Source organism: Anomaloglossus baeobatrachus, chromosome 3 (assembly GCF_048569485.1).
Source record: "Anomaloglossus baeobatrachus isolate aAnoBae1 chromosome 3, aAnoBae1.hap1, whole genome shotgun sequence".
In the NCBI taxonomy this organism is placed as follows: domain Eukaryota; kingdom Metazoa; phylum Chordata; class Amphibia; order Anura; family Aromobatidae; genus Anomaloglossus; species Anomaloglossus baeobatrachus.
Window position 1 is genome coordinate 382451124 of NC_134355.1, and position 23103 is coordinate 382474226.

General features: G+C 43.6%; 1 protein-coding gene across 1 annotated transcript in view; it reads left to right on the top strand.

Annotated features, from left to right (window-relative positions):
* Window positions 1–2121: 2121 nt before the first annotated feature.
* Window positions 2122–23103, top strand: part of IMPG1 (interphotoreceptor matrix proteoglycan 1) — a 601870-nt gene continuing 580888 nt past the window's right edge. The window contains exons 1-2 of the mRNA XM_075341503.1: window positions 2122–2170; window positions 18483–18641. Coding sequence (XP_075197618.1) covers window positions 2122–2170; window positions 18483–18641 — 208 coding nt within the window. The remainder of the gene's footprint in view (window positions 2171–18482; window positions 18642–23103) is intronic.

The following is a 23103-nucleotide window of genomic DNA, read 5'->3' on the forward strand; positions in this document are numbered from 1 at the left end:
GGGTGGGGACACAATCTGACTGTCACCAATCAGAGGCACCGGTGGGCGGGGAAAGCATTGAATATGTATGAGGGCTAATTATGGGCCACGGAAGTAGCACTGTAGCCGTAGGAAGACTCAGTAAGTTCTGTCCTGCTTTAACTCTTTTGCTTCCTTTTTTTACAGTGATTTCCCTGGCCAATCACAGCCATGACAAAACTTCACACACACATATATATATATATATATATATATATATCATATATACTGTATATATCTGAGACTGTATATATACTGAGACTTCATCTCAGTACTCACGTACCAGAATCACTGACATACGCAGACCCATTATAATCAATAGGTCTGCTCACACATCAGTGATTTTTCACTGAACGTGTCTCCATGCAGCGTACACCGTGTTTCTGCATGGAGACAAGTCAGTTTTTTTCTGGCATCACTGATGACCCACGGACCATACTATGGTGTGATCCGTGTGTGATCCGTGAAACACGTACCAGAACATCACGGACATATTAAATATTTTCAACTTGCCTTGCCTGCGATTCGCTGTGCAGCCTCCGCTCTCGGCAGCTCCTGCCTGGCTCATGAATATTCATGAAAGCAGGAACTGCCGACCAGGAAGTACTGCACAGATCGGTGGGCGGACGCTGCAGACCCGAGGACTTCAGCACCATGGACAGCAGTAGTGAAGGCAGGTGAGTAATGTCCATATGCAATCACGGATCACGGATTGCATATGGACAACCCACGTGTGCCAAGAATCACAGAACATGGAGGGACATGTGCGTGTTTTACACGTCAGTGAAGAACATCAGTGTTTTTCAATGACGTGTGAAACGGGCATTAGAAACAGCCATGTGGGCCTCAGCATTGTCATGGACGTGTTTGTACACAAACCTCCACATTAAGAGTATGAAGAAACTTTAGTGGGCTGGAATCAAAATACCGGGGTTAGTAGATTACTTAGTACTTCAATGTTGCAGCCCACCGTTAATGTACCTGGTTGAAGAGATGGCCAATCCCTGGCTACAGATCCCTATTCCAGAGATCTAATCTCAGGGCTGCTGAGGGTCCCAGCAGACAGATCACCATATATAATCATGTTCATCTTTTAACTTTTGATTTTGGGAATAACCCTTTAATTACTTTTTCTACTTAATAACAATTCTCAGTTTTCGGAAACCAAACTCATTTCTTCCATATTCTGTTTTTTTCTGTCTTTCCTGGAATTCCCTATTTTAAACCTTTTTATATAAAAACACTCCCCACATGGTAATTACTTGGAGAATAGTATCCACTATGTTAATATATCATTTGCTAGTCTAAAGTCTTAATACAACTGCTTTGCTCATCCTCCAAGCCAGGAATTTTGAAGCAGAATCAGCAGGTTGCAGCATTCACTTCTGAAAAGTTACAATATATTGCTTGAGGTTTGATTGTGCCCTTGATCTTTCTTCTCACATTTCACTGTAATTTAGACCTTCTTTTATGTGATGTAAATTATATGCATTTCATTTTTTTACTTTTTAACCTTTCAATATATTGACTGTATACGTTTTTATTCAGTTTTCACACATATCTAATGCAGTACAATGAGTTCAATATAAAAAAAAGTACCGTTTTAAGGTGGGCTAATTGTATTAAAGGGAATATGTCAGCAGGTTGTTCCTACCACATCGTACAGCAGCATGATGTATGGGTAGAGACCCATATTCCAGGAATCTATCACCTGCTTATTTGCTTTCTGCAGTTATGATAAAAATCAGTTTTGTCTGCTGTAGTCCTCTGAATGCTGAGCTCTGTATAACCCCCCTACACCAGTGATTGACAGCTTTCTGTGTCCACTATGCATAGTCGAAAGCTGCCAATGATTCATAGAGTAGGCGTTATACAGAGCTCATGGCCACAGGTTTACTATGGTCGTCCTTCACTGATATTCTCCTGCTTGTAAAAAGTGATTTATCCAAACTACAGGCAGCAGCCCAGTGACACATCACTGGAATATGGGTCTCTGCCCCTACATTATGTTGCTCAAAGGTTAGGTTAAAAAAGCCTAGTGATAGATTACCTTTAAATGAATGACACTATTACAGTTTAAGTCTAGTTTTCTACAAATGTACTATGGATTCATTTGTGTGCTCATATTACATCTGCAAGAAAAGGCCCGAACGTAAGTCTGAGAACTAAAGCGGATGGCTTCATACACATTTACCTAGAATTACACTCAGGCTAGGACTTGTGTAACACCCCAGGGAGGTCGTGGGAAAATACTCGTCACCGGGCCGGTGAGGGTCAGCTGATATCATGGGTGGCCCTGCCCGGTTTCGTGATCCCAAGGTGTCCACGGAGAGAGAGAGGGAATAAGGATGATGGTGGAGGTTGATTCTGTGACGCCACCTGTGGTATGCAGCCAGGGAATTAGCCGCCGCTGCTGTCGCTGTCCTCCGGGGTGGATGGTAGTAGCAGCTGAGGTTTTTCTGCTCCCCACAGGTGGAGTGGGCTCTGGGGAGGATGATGAGGGGAGTAGTGATGGCGGGTGCCGAGGCATGCGGTGGCGGCGCCGGGTTCCAAGTGTTTTACTCAGTTATGCCGCTCGCCCAGGAAGTACTGGTCACCAGCTGTGATGGGCCCCATCGAACCCGGATCCTTTAGAGGTCAAAGCCGGTGCAATGGATGGTAAGCCCTTCCTGCTTGTGCTTGGTGTTGGCTCCTTGTGGCTTGAAGCTCTTGGGGACCCCTGGTTCTTAAAAGTGTGTAGTCCCTGCCCATATGCAGGTGCCGCGGATCCGTTGTGGGGCCTGCTTTGGAATATGACTATCCTATCTGGCACTGTGCTCCGAGAACTGTGGCGGCCAAAAGGACATGAAATCTTGCAGATTTTGGTGGACAACCTGGAGTATAATCCACCCTAAGATTCTGCACCCTGTCAGTGCTGGTCCTGAGGGAGCAATAAAGCTCTCCCCTTGGAGACTGTATCGACACTTGCGTCCCACCAGAGCCACTGGTAAAACACGACTGCTCTCTTGCTCTCCTGCTGGAGAACTCCTACAACTGTTGTGTTGACTCCTAACTTCCCCAGGTGGTGGCTCCTCCCGTCCCAGGTTCCCACCACTAGTGGATTGGGGATCCCAGGTGTGATGGTGTCCTAAGGACCCAACCACGCTGGTGACCCCCTTTGATGCAAAGCTAGTCTGGACCACGCAACCAGGTGTGTGTATGAGTTATGTAAGTGGAACCGGCCCCAACCGCCTCTGGATCCGGGTTGAGCGCTGCACCTTAAGTCAGGTGAAGTACCCTGTGGTGACTGGCCTCAGGGGTGCCACATTTGCATCCATAAATCACATGTTCAAATGCATTTGCAATACACTCATTTGAAAATGGCCTTATAGTGAGACCCATATCTATATTATAATTTTAGAGGTAGCCCAATTTAGCCCTGAAGCTAAGCTAAGCTTTCTTAGAATTTACCTTTATGGGAAACTACCATGCACTTACATTTGAAACCAGAAATTTACATGCACTATCTAAAAGACACACATGCATGTTTTTCTCACTATCTGACATCAAATCAAAATAAACCTTTCCGATTTTAGGTCAATTAAGAACCAAAATTATTTATATTTGCCAAATGCCAGAAAAATGAATGATAGAATGTTTTAAGGCATTCTTTCTTCAAACTCAAAAGTTTACATACACTATAAGAGTACTGTTAGGGATGCGATTATAAGTATATAAGAGTTACATGGAGATATCCATAAAGAACAGGATTTAAGATGGTGTTTGAACTGTACCCCACATATCTCTTGGCATAAAACTCAGACAGTCTGGGCTATTCTTGTGACAAGTGAATCATGCTGACATTGCTTAATATAAATGAGGAACCAAGCACATTACAGTAAATTGTATATCACAGAATAAGCTGTTCTACTTTATCCAATAGGAGACGTGTTACGTATTCTTGGCACCTAGCCAATAAGGTTATATATATTTGTACAACTTCCGGAAATAAATCAGTCTTACTTTCTATTCATATCTGAGCACATCTCTCTGGTGTGTGTGAAAGGTGGTTATGCATGCTACCACGAGTGACTCATAATTTGGACTGCAGACAGTTTAAGAGGGATGCATGACTAGATTGCATCAACCTAAATTACGGCCTTATCATTTGGCGCCCAACGAACCTTAGGACGGAGCTCTGGATGGCGGACGGCCGTGCTGACACCTTCAGTCGATAGGCAATTACGCGAGAGGTGGAGGTGCACACTCCAAACGCAGGTGAGAAAATTTGTATAATCTCACCTTGCAAACCTCATGCGTGTACTTGCATTTCGAAGGGGGGGTTGGGCTGTCCCAGTCTAGACACCTAATGACCGCCATCTCGCATGAGATAAGCCGTCCTAAGAGATCCCACACCAAGGTGGTCAGGTTCACCTTAAGCTGTCTGTATAAATTGTAAATCACATGAAATGTAATGTGGTTTTTGTCTGCTCTAGGAGAAAAGCAGAAGTTCTATGTTTTATTTTTCTCTGACAACTGCAAGGGAAAAAGAGGAAGTTGTTATATACGCTGCATATATGAATATATATGGTTATATCTGCAGGTGAGATCAGCCACCTGGATGGTGTATATAGTGTCCTTATTGTTATGTCATTGTGTTGACCTGTGTCTACCTGTTGAGATGTCTGTCTATTTGCAGCAGGTGGAATACTTGCTGGTTACGAGAACCGTGAAGTTCTATGTACTTTGTTCGTACTTACTGGTTTATGCAAAAAGAGGAAGTTGTGTCACGGGAATCTACTTTGATATATTGAACCTGTCTCTTCTATGAGTGAGGGAGAAACTTGGAAAAATTAACTGTTCACTGTTTATGTATACTGTGAGATACACTGAAGGTGATAAATCCGGTCGATAGTTGATGTTTGATAAGGCCTTGGACGGACCTGATCTTCGGGGATAGAAGATTTGGAAGGGTTTTCTATGTACAGGTGCAGTCTTGTATAAAGTTACAAAAGTGGGGGACTGACCCTGGCTGTTACCTGGTACGGTGTTCCTGCTAAGCAATGAGTTTAAGTTGTACTCATTGGTCTTGTTTTAGTGGATGTCAGTGTATTCTTACCTAGGAATTGAATATACTGGGGAAAACCCTTGATGTCAGGCTTAATCATTGAGTATTGATGTTCTGGACGGATTTGTTCAAAGAAGGTGTATATAGTGTGAACAGAGGTTACTAGTACATGAAGTAAGAGATAGTGAGGGTGAATTTAGTATCTATCACCCACGTGACACATCTTCCTGGTAAGACAGCTCGTTTGTGTTGTGGTTTGTGGACTGAGGTAGAAATTCTGTGTATTCTGTGGATGTGTATAGTCTATGGTCCAGAAGAGGAAGTGGATTACGGCATAGCAGACATCCAGATTGACGTGTTAGTTTTGGGTCGTATACCCTTGAAGCATGGGGTCTAATCAGTCCACACCTGTCAAGTTAACGGCAGAAGAATTAGTAAGCGAACGAGAAGGAATGGAAAGATGTTTTGTTAAATAAGCGAGGGATCTTGAAAGATAAAGATCTCCTTATGGATGCTGAAGCATGGTATAGAACGTCAAAGGACGTTAAAAGATTGGCCTGGAAAGAGGAATGGGATAGAGATGGTAGATATTTCTATATTGCACCAGCTCAGAAAATGGCTCCTCAGGAAGTGGCCAAGCCCATTAGAAAGCAATGCCCACCACCCTATATGTCATCCTCAGAGGGTTGGACTTGTGTAGTTTGTCCCCCTGCCCACCAAACGCCCTCCCTAGCCTGCCCAGACGTCATTTCAGGTTGGGCCGCACCTAGTTCCCTTTTCCAGCCATCTTCAGTCCCAAGGCCACTGGCCTATTTGTTGCTGGGGCAACAGAAGACACCGAGGGGGGCACCAACACTATCCCTAGTAGAGGTAAACCACAGGTGCTGTCCTTATTTGAGGACGTCAGGCCACACATGGCATTGCACCATTATTCCGATAGTCCCAGACAAGAACGCCCTAAATATGTGACATGGAAGCCTCAAGAGGCTGCAGTCCTTGTGAAGGAACACTGAGATATATACACCTATGAGTGACGTGTCATCAATAATTGATGTTTGATACCTTGGACCTGATGTACAGGTGCAGTGTTAAGGAAAAAGTGGGTGAAAGAGCCCTGACTGTTACCTGGTACGGTTTTCCTGCTAAGCAGTGAGTTGAACGTTGTATGCGTATTCACTGGTCTTGTTTTAGTGGATGTCAATGTATTCTTATCTAGAATTGAATACATTGGGGAAGACCCCTAAACTTTGGTCTTAATCGGAATTATTGAGTATTCGATAGACCGTTCTCATGGAGGTGTATGTATATCGTGAATTCTCTCTCTGACATAATATCTCATATATAGTTTTCCCTGAAAGATGTTTTCACCCAGATTAAAGCTGGGGATTCTTTCTGGCCAGTAATGAAGCCAGGTTTGCAGGTTTACAGTGAGGGTGCGTGTACCTTATCACCCAAGTGACACTGGAAGATGTTTTATGTATAATGTACGCAGTTTTTGGTGTGAAACACCGTAGGAGAGTTGAAAGGAAAGAAAAAAAAAAAAAACAGGGAAGTGTTAGTTTCCATTTCAGTGTCCTGTGAATGTATGTATGTTGAAATGGAGAATTCTCCCAAAAGGGGGGGAGGTTAGATGACACTGAATACACTATGTGTATTTTACCTGTCTGTGGAGCACTGTGTCCACGTAAGCCCACCCCATTATTTTCTGTTCTGAATGTAGATTTCTTTCTGTCACTCTGCCCTGGGTGGGGTATGGTATGGGGATATTATTGCAAGGGCTGACAGGAGATAGGGATACGCTGGAGGCTCGGCCCTGACCACCATCAGGTCTACCGTCGAGATGAGGGCGAGTACAGGGTCCCTAGTTACAGGGTCAGCCCAGGGGTCCCTATATAATCCATATTCCCGGTGACAGATTGAATACCTCCTGAATGTAGATGTCACAATACATGTCACTCCCTCCCAGGACTCTTCAGACGCCATTTTTGGCCAACACCTACTTCCTCTTTTAGCGGCTGTTTCTTATCGGTAATTATCTTTAGTGGACGTTTTAACTCAGACACTACATAGTTCATCTTTAGACGCCATTTTAGTCCAGCCGACACCCAGTTCCCCATTTTTGTTTATGCAGCCAAAGTCACTGCTCTGTTTATTGCTGACATAGTAGGGACTGCAGAGGGGGGAGACAGGGACCTGAAACACACACTCCATTTTTGGTCATATATGCAGTTTTTCCCACTAATGAACCTTAGCAGAGGTTATTGCTGATAGTCCTGTGGAAACCTTTTCCCTTCACTTTTGCATGTTTGTTTTTGCTGTATGTTATACAATTTAGTAGACCATATAGACTGCTCACTATTAGTCCTGGTGGACAGTGAATATTTTTCTGCCTATGGCAGTTGCTGCTTAGCCTGGTTTTGAGATATTTTCACTTGTATGTTATCCTGCCTGGTGTCTTGCACAAGAGTTCCCTGATAGAGAGGGTGGAGGTTCATGTGGTCCCAAGGGGACATTGATCATCAGGAGTTGGCATATATTAGGGTTTTCGTTGACAGCACCCAGTAATCCTTTGTGTCTTAGTTTGCAGGGTCTGACAGGAGAGAGGGATACGCTGGAGGCCCGACCCTGACCACCATCAGGTCTACCGTCGAGATGAGGGAGAGTGCAGGGCCCCCAGTTACAGGGTCAGCACAGGAGAGGTAGAGTAGATACACTCCACTGCTTTTTCCTAGTTGTGTATATGTAGTCAGGGGGTGCTGCTGGTAGTTTCCAAACCCTCTTGTGCTCTTTTCTCTTTACCCGGGGTTTTAGGGGATCTTAGTTTTTAGAATTTCAGTGTTCTCCTGACCCCAAAGTTACACTCATTGCTCTTTCTTACAAACCTGGGTATAGTCCTTTGTATCAGGTCTCTGAGAGCCCATATGCAAACAACTACAGCTGGTAAAGACCATGACACCCTCCTTCAAATGGCAAGACGTATGGAGATGAATCTAGCAGCTTACAAGATCACCCCACATACAGATGAGCTACAGTCACAGTCACCTGAGTTACAGTTACAGTCACCTGAAGAGTATCATCATGTCATCTCCAGCCCAGATGTCATTCTACCCGTTTGCCATGGAAGAAGACAGCAGCCCTTTGAGCACTACTCAGCCAGATTGAACACCTACCTAAAGCACCAGTTGAAGATCAGTGCCTGTATGACATCACTGCTCCCTGACAAAGTCACCATCTCTCGGTGTGGGGTCCTTAATCCTGCTGAACTTCTCCCTCTTCCAAGGGGGGAGTGTCCCACCTCTGACACCTTGGTGGAAGAGGTAGTCGACTCTGGCATAGCAGAAGAAACTCTGGATTCGATACAGTGACGGATACATCTTTGGACCCTGACTTAACACCTTTGCGGATGGATCAAGATGTGCATCAAGAAGACAGTTCCACATGGGTATGGTGCTGGTAGCAGAAGACGCTGTGCTGATAGAGCAGTCGCTACCCGCATGCCTGTCTGTGAAGAAGCAGATGTATGTGCTCTCGCTGAAGCCTGCAAGATGGCAGCCAGCATCTACTCTGTGGAGGACAAGAGACTTGATCACTGCCAATGGAACTGTACGCCGCCATGAGGCCATAGAAGAACGGATGGAAGCTTTGCTATTGCTAGACAGTCGCGGTGAGCAGGGTTGAGGCCTACATTGGAGGAGTCCAGGGAAGCAGTAAGAAGTGCCCTCACTGACAGAACATCCAAAGAAGTCCCAAGACCACTTATGAGAGAAACAGTCAGTCAGTCTGTGCTTTTTGAATGACCCAGATGTGAAGAAGAAAGGAAGGATGGAAAGTCTTGAAAAAACGTTGTCCTGACCCTACAAGAGCAAGTCCCAGAAGAAGAAGAGGACTGAGATAGGGTGCAGCTGTGGGCTCCCGGAGACCATAGAAAGTGGCTAGTGACCTGCTTTCACTGCCAGACAAAGAGATATGGCAGGCCTTAGACACAGAACTGACTCTACACACCCCATACCAGCCACAGAATAGAGGGAAGGTTGGGAGGATGGGGCAGTGTAGAAGGCAAGGGCATGAGAGTCTTCGCTTGCATTGTTCAGTGTCAGACACACCCCAGCAGGGATCACTAGGTTGAGACCCTATGAAATCCTGTTTAGAAGTACCCCCAGATACTTCAACTAAGCTTGTTGTTTGTTTAAACATGTGCCTAATACACGTTTTTGAGTTTTCTCCTCCAGATCTAGATTTCTCTCTCTTTTCTCTTTCTCTCACTCCTCTTTTTCTCTCTCTTTTTCTCTCTCTTCCTCTCTTTCCTCAAATCTTTCTCTCTCTTCCTCTCTTCTCAATCTTTCGCTCTCTCTCTCTTCCTCTCTCTTCTCTCACTCTTTTTCTTCGGACGAAGATCCATGCATTCCACTACAAAGAGATGTCGGACCTGCCTGAGACCAGGAGATGGCTGTCTTCCCTCTTCTACCCGATACTTTGTGCCAGGATGATGATATCTAAGCATGTGGACTGGAAGACGACTCTACATCCCACCTTTGATGTCCCACCATTACCGCCTGAGGACTCTGAGTGAACCCAACCCTGATAAATATTAGCCAATTAAAGGACTACTGCCACGTTCCCCCTTCCTGAATAACGTGGGCCAGCGGAACATAGCCATGAGGACAGTCTAGAGAATACGGTCAGGATCTGGCTTCCTATGCATAGTCTGTTGGGTGGGGAGATTCATCCACAAGGGATGGGTTATCTCGTATGTGAGTGAGGTAACCATCGGCATTAGGACAGATCAATAGACCTGGAAAAGCAAGGAAAGACTTTTTGGCTATCTCCAAAGGGGGGACTGTTAGGGATGCGATTATAAGTATATAAGAGTTACATGGAGATATCCATAAAGAACAGGATTTAAGATGGTGTTTGAACTGTACCCCACATATCTCTTGGCATAAAACTCAGACAGTCTGGGCTATTCTTGTGACAAGTGAATCATGCTGACATTGCTTAATATAAATGAGGAACCAAGCACATTACAGTAAATTGTATATCACAGAATAAGCTGTTCTACTTTATCCAATAGGAGACGTGTTACGTATTCTTGGCACCTAGCCAATAAGGTTATATATATTTGTACAACTTCCGGAAATAAATCAGTCTTACTTTCTATTCATATCTGAGCACATCTCTCTGGTGTGTGTGAAAGGTGGTTATGCATGCTACCACGAGTGACTCATAATTTGGACTGCAGACAGTTTAAGAGGGATGCATGACTAGATTGCATCAACCTAAATTACGGCCTTATCAGTACTATTCCTTTAAACAATACGGGACAGCCTATATGATGATGTCATGTGTTTGGAAGTTTCTGATAGGTTTATTGGCAACATGGGAGTTATTAGAAACACACCTGTGGACCTGTGGATGTATTTTAATGCACAACTAAAACACACTGCTTCTTTATGTGGCATCATGGGAAAGTCAAAAGAAATCAGCCAAGATCCCAGGAAAAGAATTGTAGACTTGCACAATTCTGGTTCATCCATGGGTGCAATTTGCAGATACCTGAAGGTGCTTCATTCATCTGTACAAACAATTATATGCAAGTACAAACAAGATGGGAATGTCCAGCCATCATACCGTTCAGGAAGGAGACAGGTTCTGTGTATCAGAGATGAACGTGCTTTAGTCAGACATGTGCATATCAACCCAAGAGCAAAAGACTTTGTGAAGATGATGGCAGAAACTAGTAAGATTGTGTCATTATACACATTGAAACGAGTACTGTATCAATATTGGCTGAAACGCCATTCTGCAAGGAAGAAGCCATTACTTCAAAAGAAACATAAACAAAGCCAAATTAATGTTTGCAAATGCACACAGGAACAAACACTTTAATTACTGGAGACATGTCCTGGGGTCTGACAAAACTAATATTGAACTGTTTGGTCATAATGACCATTGTTATAGTTGGAGGAAAAAGGAGAAGCTTTCAAACCTAAGAACACAATGTCAACTGTGAAACACGGGGGTGGCAGCATCATGTTGTGGGGTTGTTTTGCTGCAGGAGGGACTGGTGCATATCAAAAAATACATGGCATCCTGAGGAAAGAAGCTCATGTGGCAATACTGAAGCAACATCACAAAGACATCAGCCAGGAACTTAAAGCTTCGCTGGAAAAGGTCTTTCAAATGAACAATGACTTGAAGCATACTGCCAAACTGGTTACAAAGTGGCTTAAGGATAACAAAGTCAATGTTTTGGAGTGGCCATCACAAAGCACTGATCTCAATCTTATTGAAAATTTATGGGCAAGGCTGAAAAGGCTGGTGCGAGCAAGGCGACCTACATGGCTCAGTTACACCAGTTCTGTTAGGAGAAATGGGCCCAAATTCCTACCAACTATTGTGAGAAGCTTGTGTAAGGATATCCAAACGTTTGACGTTTGACCAAAGTCATACAGTGTAAGGGCAATGGTATTGTGTCACTCAGGAATAGGGGGTACTCAGATCCGGGCCAAGGGGTCACTTCTGTGAGTATCACGGTGGCGTGACCCGGTCTGTGATCCCAGGCTCCACAGCAAAAAGGGGATTAGGTAAGGGAGATTGTCCATGACGCCACCCGTGGGTTGCGGTGATAAGATGGTGGCACCGCCGCTGCCTCTGGGGACCGTACCCGGGACTGATGGTGTGGGGCAGCAAGGTGTACGGGTAGGGGAGGTGTAGTCCCGGGGCCCAGTTGGGGGTTGTGGTGGTGGCAGGGATTGCAGGGAATAGTACACTCACAGTTCGGTTATCGTGGTGCTCGATGAAGCTGGATTGATGTGGAGGGTCAGGAACGCAGATGGAAGAAATACTCAGAGTCTTTTGTAAACCCAATTGCTAGTAGCTGGTGCCCACAGCTACTCCATAGCTTCTCTTGCCTGATGTCTGTGTCTGTTTTGTACACAGGTCCAGACTGGGTCCCGACAGTCGGCACCGGGGGGACACTACCCTCCTGCAGACTGACTACCGCTCAAACTCTGTTCTTTCTAAGCTCCTCTCGCCCCCCTCCCTTTTCCTGGGGAGAGGGTGAGTGGGGCCTGATTGGCTGGTGTGAATCTGTGTGGGAAACTCCCCAAGGGAGAGTGAGATCTGCACCAAAAAGATGGATACAGACCTCTGTGACACCCTGGTTTTGCCAGTGCGGCACACTCCCCCTTGGTAAAACACAGCCCATCCCCAGGCTGGCCAGCTACCAACGTTTATCTTTTTTTTTTTAAACGGATAATGAAAAGTTAAAACATTACAATCATACATCTTCCCACATCGGGAGGTACGTTTGCTTAAACGTTACAAACATTAACTCTGCTGCCGACGCAGCCTTCTCCAGCCACTTTCCCACAGTCCACCATAGGGAAGCACGGGTCCCCAAAGCCACATTCACTCAAGGTGACACTGTCCAGAAAGACTCCATCTTCCACTGCCTGCAGTGCGGGTACGGTAACCGGGCTCTGGAATGGGAACTGTCCTCACTCCTTTAAGTCCTTGCCATCCTCCACCAGGGGCTCCGACCCCTGATGGCGCTCTCTGGGGCTCTAACCGCAGCGGCGTTCAACAAGTTGGGCAGGGTCCTCCTCCTTCCACCCGTGTGCTGGATGGCGTCTCCCGGGAACATAAGGACGTTCAACAAAGGCAGGAGGTTACTGCAGGAGCGGGTCCTTTAAACTTTCTTAACTTCAACTCTTAACTTCGGGGATCAACTTACAGATGCGGCTACCACTGCTGCGGCTGCCGCCATTCCCAGAATGGGGCACGGGTTCCGTACTCTGCCTCCTGCTCAGGAGCCAGGCTCACTCGGATGCACTCGACGCCGGCTACAACTGGCCTCGCTAACTGCTGAGGGCCCCATTGCTCAGTGGTCTGCTCCTCCTCTCTGCAGGTGCACCCCGGCTGCTCCACAGCCGTGACGGGGTACCTGGGAGCGGCTGGTGCCGCATCTGGGGCAGATTTCCGGTCGGGTGCTGCCGTCGTTGGGGCCGGGTGGACTGCCAGAGCCAACGTCCTCACCGTTGCGGCCGGGCGGACTGCCGGAGCCGACGTCATCTCTGTTGTGGCCGGGGATGATGTCATCGGAGTTGCGGCTCGCTTGTCCAGGAACGGAATTAGGCAAAGTCCTGGTGTCCCTGCCTTTACAGTCCTGGTTACATGTCGCAAACTCTGCCTTTTTGCTGCTCCCCCTTGGTACTCGGCAGCAACTTTTAAGTTTTTCTTTTGCTTCTGGTCCTCCGGAGCTTCACTTCCGCCCACGTTCCCGGGGGGGGGTGAAGCCTCTTTTTCACGCCCACCGCTCGGGGAAGAAGGCACCAAGCTGTTGTTTTTGGCACCTAAAATGGCGGACTTTGAGATTTTTCCTCAGCGGGACGCCGCTGACAGACGGAACAAGGCGCACTTCCACCGGTAAGTGGATGGGTTCAATCCTGTTCGTGACGCCAATTTGTGTCGCCCAGGGATAGGGGGTACTTAGATCCGGGCCAAGGGGTCACTTCTGTGAGTATCACGGTGGCGTGACCCGGTCTGTGATCCCAGGCTCCACAGCAAAAAGGGGATTAGGTAAGGGAGATTGTCCGTGATGCCACCCGTGGGTTGCGGTGATGAGATGGTGGCACCGCCGCTGCCTCTGGGGACCGTACCCGGGACTAATGGTGTGAAGCAGCAAGGTGGGATCCCCTCCACGGGTAGGGGCGGTGTAGTCCCGGGGCCCAGTTGGGGGTTGTGGTGGTGGCAGGGATTGCAGGGAATAGTACACTCACAGTTCGGTGATCGTGGTGCTGGATGAAGCTGTATTGATGTAGAGGGTCAGGAACACAGATGGAAGAAATACTCAGAGTCTTTTGTAAACCAAATTTCTGGTAGCTGGTGCCCACAGATGCTGTTAGGATGGGTCCCACACCCGTGCGTGTAATTCAGGTGTTGTTCTCCTGCCTGATGTCTGTGTCTGTTTTGTACACAGGTCCAGACTGGGTCCCGACAGTCGGCACCGGGGGGCCACTACCCTCTCCCAGTCCACTTCGGGTCCCACAAGCAGCTGGCCTATTCCTGAGGCCCTTACTCCCACTTTTCCCAGTTCCACACAGGGGCTGGTTCCAGACCTCTCTCCTCCTGCAGACTGACTACCACTGAAACGCTGCACTTTCTAAGCTCCTCTCACCCCCTTCCCTTTTCCTGGGGAGGGGTTGAGTGGGGCCTGATTGGCTGGTGTGAATCTGTGTAGGAAACTCCCCAAGGGAGAGTGAGATCTGCACCAAAAAGATGGATGCAGACCTCTGTGACACCCTGGTTTGGCCATGGCGGCACAGTATCATATACTATTGAAATGTATGTAAAATTTTGACTTTGCACAAAGTAATAAAATGTCATAAAACATTCTCGCTCACTCTCTCTCTCTCTCTCTCTCTCTCTCTCTCATTATTCTGGCATTTGGCAAATATAAATAGTTTTGGTTCCTAATTGACCTAAAACAGGAAAGATTTATTCTGATTTCATGTTAGAAAGTGAGAAGAACATGCAGATGTGTCTTTTTAGATATTGTATGTAAACTTCTGGTTGCAACTGTATAAGATATTCGGAAATAATTGAGAATAACACTTTACATTAGTATCTTGACTACAAAATGTTGATAAATTTTCCTTTTTAGATAGATACCGGTATTTCTTGAGAAAAAATGTTTGTTATCCTCCAGAAATTCCCTGCCACGTTACACAATTTTTCTGCTGCCTTCTTTTGGAAAAGTCATAGTCATTATATATTTTAAAATCTATTTTAAAAGAATGAATATGTTTAACGTGAATACTTTGGTTTCCAAGCTGCTTCGGATATTGTCAGGAGACAGTTTTAATAATTCATTTTGGTAGTGATGAAAACTTCTCACCTACACAGCCCGAAGCGAAAGGAGAAAAGCTGTCTTGAGAACACAGAAACATCTTCACTACACTGCTCCTCAGAGAGGACCCTATTTACCAGTTGTTTATGATCAAATTATGTTGTGATTCTCTTTTTTTATTGCTAATATCATGTGGAAATATATGAAAGGATAGTTTGAATATATGTACATTCCAATCTCATGTTACATCATTCTGCTATAGCGATGGTAATTTATTTCAAGGGAACCTGTCACTTGATTAATGCTGTCCAAAAACTGGGCAGCATGAATCAGAGCCTTACTACTTGATTGCAGCAAGGGATGGGTTTTTGCTGAAATGCTCCATTGTTTCAGAGAAAACTAAATTTAAAGATCCAGCTGGGTGAGACAAGATTAATCTGATTTTGGCTTCTCTGCACCCTGCTCCACATGGGAAGGTAATGTTAATCTCCTGACGCTAAGTGAGCATTAAATTTTTCTTTCCCAGCTGGATCTGTAAGGCTATGTGCACACTGGAAAGTGCCTTTTTCTTAAGAAAAATCCAGACCCTCTTAAAGAATCCCATACCCACGGTAAAAAAACTCATCAAAACCAGGAAATCCGCATGCGGTTTAACCGCGGTTTGCCACAGATTTACCGCGGATTTACCGCAGATTTACCGCGGATTTTCCGCAAGTTGGTCACTGCGGATTTTTACCATTATCTATGGCAAAAACTGCAGGTACCTGCGGAAAAGAAGTGACTTGCTAATTAATTTCGCAGCGGAAAATCCGCAGGTAAATCCACAGGTATAAAAAAACGCAGTGTGTGCACAGCATTTTTTAAAACCCATAGGATTTGCTGGGGAATGACTGCAGCAATGTTAGACACATTTTCTGCAGCAATTCCGCAACAAATCCACAGCAAAATCCACGGTAAATCCGCAGCATGCGCACAGGACCTAAAGTATGTTTTCACTGAAACACTGAAACATTTCCGAGATGAAACATACAAATTGTATAGCCAGTGTTTAATTTATGTTGTCCACAGTTTGTGCAGCAAGAATCAAGTGACAGATTCCCTTCAATTTTGTGTTTTTTAGAAAATCCAGAAATGTAACAAAAAATTAGTATGATATATAAAAACATACCTGACTCAAATGACCTCTAAATGCAATGCAATAGGATCTGGGGTGCGGTTGTGCTGAAAGAACGGTGGTGATCTGTGTTTTTTTTCTGGCTGATATTTGTAACAGAGTAACTGTTTGAATAATTAAACTAATTAATTATGTATCCATTCAATGTATGTAAAGAATTTCACACATCCTGTACAGGGGGTATTTATAGTGTCTCTAAATAATCTGTGATAAGTGTGATAAAGACCACAGAGGGTGTTTGAAATGTGTTGTCTTACGTGTATTTATTTAGATTTATTTATTAAAGAAACAATTCCATCAAAGATTTTATCCTCTATTGCAATCATCTTATTATATAGCACTATATATGTACAATTGCTTATTTTGCCCTACTACTTGGTAAATTGTTTTCATTCCATTAGGTCTATAACATTACAGCATGTGATTAAAATCAGACTAGCTGAATCCTTCTAAGCTCTATGCAGAAACAGGAAGTCATGAGTCACTGCAAAAGTCCCTAGCAGAGGAAAGGAGGCAGCAGCTGGTTCATAATTAGAAGAGGGGGATGCAGGGACAAAAGACTTCTTGTTTCTACATTGAGCAGAGAAAAGAGAAGAATTTACTGGGTAGAAAGGAAAAATAAGCAATTGTAAGTACATAGTGTTATATAATATGATGATTGCAATACATTAAGAGGATTAAATCTTTGATAGAATTGCTTCTTTAATAAATAAATAAAATATAAATAAAAACATGTAAAACGCATTTCAACCACCCTCTGTGGTCTTTATCATGCTTATGAAAACAGATTATTTAGAAACACTATAAATACTCGCAGTAAAGGAATTGTGAAATTCTTTGCATACATTGAATATATTAAGATGATTAAAATGTTGATGGAAATGCTTCTTTAGGTCAGTACGAGTTTATAGATACCAAACATGTATTTTTATTTAAGAGGTAAAAAAAATTCTGAAATTTGACAAAAAAAGAATTGTGCGTCTGTCACCATTTTCCGAGACCCATAACTCTCTCATTTCTCAGGATCTGGGGCTATGTGTGAGCTTAGGTTTTCCATCCTGAGATGATGTTTTTCATTTTACCATTTTTGGATAGATGCAATATTTTGATTGCCTCTTGCACTGTTGCGGAGACCAAAAAATTCTTAATTCTAGTGTTTTCATTTTTTCTTAATACGCCCTATACCGATCAAATTAATTTATTTTATATTTTGATAGATCTTTTTTTTTTAGTTTTTTTTTTCAATGGTGAAAAAGGGGGGTGATTTGAAGTTTTGTGTGTTTTTTATTTTTCATATTTTTAAACACTTTTTATTGTTTTTACTATTCCCCTTAGGGTACTTGAAGCTGATATACCCCAATCGCGTGTGTCATGGCAACCTATTGGCACCCCGTGATCACATCATTTGGCCTCCAATGAGGGCAAGGAATGGCATGCTCCCATCCGCACACGTTAAATCCTGCTGTCAGAGATTGACAGTGGGAATTAACTTTTTAACTGGCATGAGTGGATCTCTGATCCACCCACACCTTTTAGCTGCACAAGTTGCCTGATCAGATAATCTGACATGTGTGGGGAAACATGCAGGCTCGCTGATCGAGCCCCCATTAAAAGACAGACTCGGCTTTGGACATATCGGTATGTCCAAAGTCGTGAAGGTGTTAAGTAAACAGTCATAGCCAAAAGTGATGGCAACCTTGAAATTGTTCCCGAAAATGAATAATTTTTCCCAGAAACTTAGTGCAACTACACGTTTTGCTTTACACAGTTATTTACTTTGTGTGTATTGCAACAATACAAAAAAAAATTTTTAGAGAAAAAAAGGCAAATTACACATAATTTCACACAAAACTCAAAGATTGGGCCAAACAAAATTGCTGGCATTCTCAACTTAATATTTGGTAGCACACCCTTTGGAATAATTAACTGCAATCAATCGCTTCCTATAACTATTAACAAATTTTTTCCACCTATAAACTGGAATTTTGAACCACTATTCCTTTGCAAATTGCTCCAGGTCTCTCATATTTGAAGGGTGTCTTCTCTCAACAGCAATTTTAAGATCTCTTCACAGGTGTTCAATGGGATTTAAATTCGGACTCATTGATGGCCACTTCAGAACTCTCCAGCACTTTGTTTCCATCCATTTCTGGTGGCTCCTTAAAGTATGTTTGGGGTCATTGGCCAATTAGAAGACCTATGACCTAGGATGCAAACCCAGCTTTCTGACACTGGGCACTTCATTTCAAGAAAACATCCTTTGGTTGTGTTCAGATTTCATGATTCATTGCCCATAGTTAAGGCACCTAGTGCCAGAGGCAAGAAGACAACACCAAAACATCTTTGAACCTCCAGCATATTTAACTGTAGGTACTGTGTTCTTTTCTTTGTAGGTCTCATTCAGTTTTCAGTAAATAGTACTACAAAAACCAGTAGCTTTACCAAAAAGCTATATCTTGTTCTCTTCTGTTCACAAAACATTTTCCCAGATGGATTTTGTCTTACATACATTTTGGAAAACAGCAGTCCAGCTTTTTATGTCTATGTCAGCAGTGGGTTCCTCCTGGGTTTCCTGCCATAGCATATCAGGTCAATCAAATATTGATAGCTTGCACTGGCACTGATGCTCCGTTTGAATTTCTTTGCAACTTGATTGGAGCTGCTTTTCTCCATACGATTATCCTGCATTGTAAGCTTTCATCAGTTTTTCTCTGCAGTACATGTACAGGGAGATTAGCTACAGTGCCATGGGTTGTACACTTCTTGATTATATTCTGCACTGTGAACAAAGGAACATCAAGATCTCTGGAGATGGACTTGTTGTAACTTTGAGATTGTTTATATTTTAAAAGAATTTTGCTTTTCAAGTCCTCAGTCAATTCTTTTTCTCTTTCTGTCCTCCATGCTTAGTGTCACAATGCAAAGATTGAGTCAACCTCTCCCCCTTTTATTTGGTCTAAGGTGTGATTTTTGTATTGCCCACACATGTTATTTGCCACAGGTGAGTTTGAACGAGCATCACATGCTTGAAAAAGTTGTTTACCCACAATTTTGGAAAGGTGCCAAGAATTTTGTCCAGCCCATTTTTGGGGTTCTTTGTGTAATCATGTAGAATTTGCCTTTTTTTGTTTTTTGTTTGTGTAGTTCCTATACACATCAAGGAGATAAACTTGTGTATAATAAAGTATTTGTAATTGAAATACTTTTTGTGAGAAATACTTCATATTCTGGGACAAATTGAAGAAAGCCAGCTCTATAATTTTTATCCTTTCTACATCAGTTATACGTGCTAAATTATTAGATTATTCATAACTTACTACAATGCCATTTGTTGTTGGAAAAAGCATTCTGCTTTTTTTTTTATTATTATTATTATTTGTATTATTATTATTATTATAAATGCTTTTAAAATATCTGCCATTACTTTTTGCAGTAGGGCATTTCACAGTCAATCTGCTTTAAATCTATACAACCCTTTCCTATTTAGCTGCCAGATTCACCTTTCTTCCACATGTACTTAATGTCCCCTGGTCCTTTGTAAGGTATTTGGAAGAAATGTCATGTGCCAGTCCTTTGTATTGACCACACGTGTATTTAGACATTGAAATTAGATCTCCTACTCTAAATTTCCAATATTTTTTTGGGTTGTGGAGCCTTAAACAGGATCCTATAGTCTAGACGTGGCCTTACAAGTGATTTATAGAGGGGTAACAATACATTGGAATTACAGGATTTCATCTTTCTTTTTATACACCCTAAAATCTTATTTGCTTTTCCAGCTGCTGCTTGACATTGAATGCTGCAATTTAGCTTCCTTGTAACCAGAATATCCAAGTCCTTCTCCTGTTCTGTAATTCCTTATATTTTTCAATTTATGCAATAATACAATTACTAGGGTTGAGTTGCATTACTCTACATTTATCAACATTAAACTTCATCTGCCATTTGATTGCCCATGCTGACACCATATCCTAATAGTTTTGTAATATTACACATTCAAGCATAGTTTTTATTCTCCTACAAAGTTTTACATCAGAAGCAAAGACTGACACATTATTATATGAGATTTTGTAGCAGATTTTTCTGAAGCAAAAACCAGAATGCTGGTAGGAAAAATGCTGCATAAAATGATGCATTTTATTAAGCAGTTTGATACGGTACAACACAGTAGGTTGGTACATAAAATGTGAATAATGGGAATAAAGGAAAACATGTGTTACTGGGTTAATAACTAGCTCAGTGATAGGAAACAAAGCATGGTTACTAATGGAACACACTAGGAATAGGTCTCATTTAACAGTGGAGGGGTCAGTAGTGGGCCCTCTTCTTTTTAGCATATTTATTAATTACATTGTAGGGGGCATACAGAGTATAATTTCAATATTTTCAGATTATGCTAAACTAAAACTAAGCAGTGCAATCAACATTATAAAAATATAATTTAATATTACAGAAAGTTTATGTAAGCTAGAAGTCGGGCTAAGATATGGCTATTGAAGTTTAATGTGAATAAACGTAAGGTCATGCACTTGGGAAGAGGAAATAAAATGTATAATTATATATTTTTAAAATCATAAAAATAAAACAGTTGGAAAGGACCTGAAGGGTCATCGGGTCCAAACCTCTGCTCAACCTTCTACTTAATTGTAAAACAAAAACGAAAAGAACATTTTTTCCAGCTCACCCGATTAATGATCCTGGGTTCCTCTATTCTGGACGGTGCAAGGAGGTGGGCTCCAGGTGCAGGAGAAAGCAGTATCGGTGGAAGAATTGGATCCAGCAGCACGTCCAAGATAAATGATAAAATGTAACTTCATTTCAAAAGACTAAAAACATGTTGGATGGACATCCAGGGGTGATTAAAAAACGTCTTACGCGTTTCTGGCCTAGTGGCCCTTAATCTTAGACATATTACAACCAAATAGAACACAATATATACCAGAGTACCCAGCTACTCCTTCAAACAGAAAAAAAACAAAAAAAAACACAGCATTTCCGATTTAAACGTGCCCAGGTTGAATCAATCAGGCTGTTGAAAAAAATCACAGCATGGGAAAATCCAATTCATGGTTCCCATGCTGGCAAATTAACCCTTCCATTGATTGTGTCGGGTCCATGGATCATATTATATAAGCTTGTAAATAATTCCAGTTGTATTTAATTTTCAATTGTTTGTTAATATTTTTTTCTATATTTTGTTTTATTTAATTTTTTCTGCTATCTTTTCTATAACACCAAATAAATAAATAATTATAATTGTTAAAGAATAATAATAATCCATGGATATCAACAACTGAATTGACTACAACCCGTTATGACAATCATGTTTTAACAGACAACATTTCAAAATATTATTGGTTTGTTACCAGCTAGACGATCTATAACAAAAAAAAAATAAAAAATTCCCTATATACATAATTCATATAATAAAGGCAATGACAACACAGTCTGCCGCAAGGTTGAAAAGGACACTAACATGATTTTCCAACCATAAAACATGAAACGCCATATTAGGCACCAGGTTAAATCCAAAAAAGCTGCACCCTGAGTAAACGCAACATGTGAACAACCAATGCAGTGAAAAAACTAGTAAATATACATAAGGTCACTTCTAATATTTATGCCGTTGAGCATACAAGAATTATACATCAGAATCCACATGCTCTTGCCATGACTGCACTCCAGGAACAGCTGTTGACGTCCACTGCTTATTCCGAAATGCTGCAGGATTTTATTATAGACTAGAAGGTGGCCCGATTCTACGCATCGGGTATTCTAGAATTTACGTATTGTGTAGTTCATGTATGATTTTTGTTATATATATATATATATATATAGATGTTGTTGTGTGTAGTTACCAAGTGTTTGTGTAGGGCGCTGTACATGTTCTGGGTGTTGTCTGGGTGTGACGGGGGGTGAGAGCGGTGTTGTATGTGTGTTGCGTTGTTTGTGGAGTGCTGTGTGTCTGTAGCGTTGTGTGTGTGTTGCGCGGTTTGTGTGTGTGTGGTGTGTTTTGGGGGGAGGTATGTTTTGTGCAATGTGTGTGTTGTGCGGTATGTGCGTATATTTGTGTGTGCAGCGTTGTCTGTGTGTGTGGGTGTCTGTGTAGGGCAGTTGTTTGTGGTTCCCAGTGTGTGTGTGGTGTGTTGTGCAGTGCGCGTGCGTGTGTGTGTGTGTTGGGGGGAGGTGTGCGCTTCCCATCGTGCTCCATCCCCCATGCAGCGCACTCCCCATCGTGCTCCATCCCCCATGCAGCGCACTCCCCATCGTGCTCCATCCCCTATGCTGCGCACCCCCCATCGTGCTCCATCTCCCATGCTGCGCACTCCCAAACGTGCTCCATCCGCCATGCTGCGCACTCCCAAACGTGCTCCATCCACCATGCTGCGCACTCCCAAACGTGCTCCATCCGTCATACTCCACACTCCCCATCGTGCTCCATCCCCCATGCAGCGCACTCCCCATCGTGCTCCATCCCCTATGCTGCGCACCCCCCATCGTGCTCCATCTCTCATGCTGCGCACTCCCAAATGTGCTCCATCCGCCATGCTGCGCACTCCCAAACGTGGTCCATCCGCCATGCTGCGCACTCCCAAACGTGCTCCATCCGCCATACTCCGCACTCCCCATCGTGCTGCATCCCCCATGCTGCGCACTCCCAAACGTGCTCCATCCGCCATGCTGCGCACTCCCAAACGTGCTCCATCTGCCATGCTGCGCACTCCCAAACGTGCTCCATCCGCCATGCTGTGCACTCCCAAACGTGGTCCATCCGCCATGCTGCGCACTCCCAAACGTGCTCCATCCGCCATGCTGCGCACTCCCAAACGTGCTCCATCGCCATGCTGCGCACTCCCAAACGTGCTCCATCCGCCATGCTGCGCACTCCCAAACGTGCTCCATGCGCCATGCTGCGCACTCCCAAATGTGCTCCATCCCCCATGCTGCGCACCCCCCATCGTGCTCCATCCCCCATGGTGCACCAGCATCAGCCTCTCTACCCGCAGCATCAGC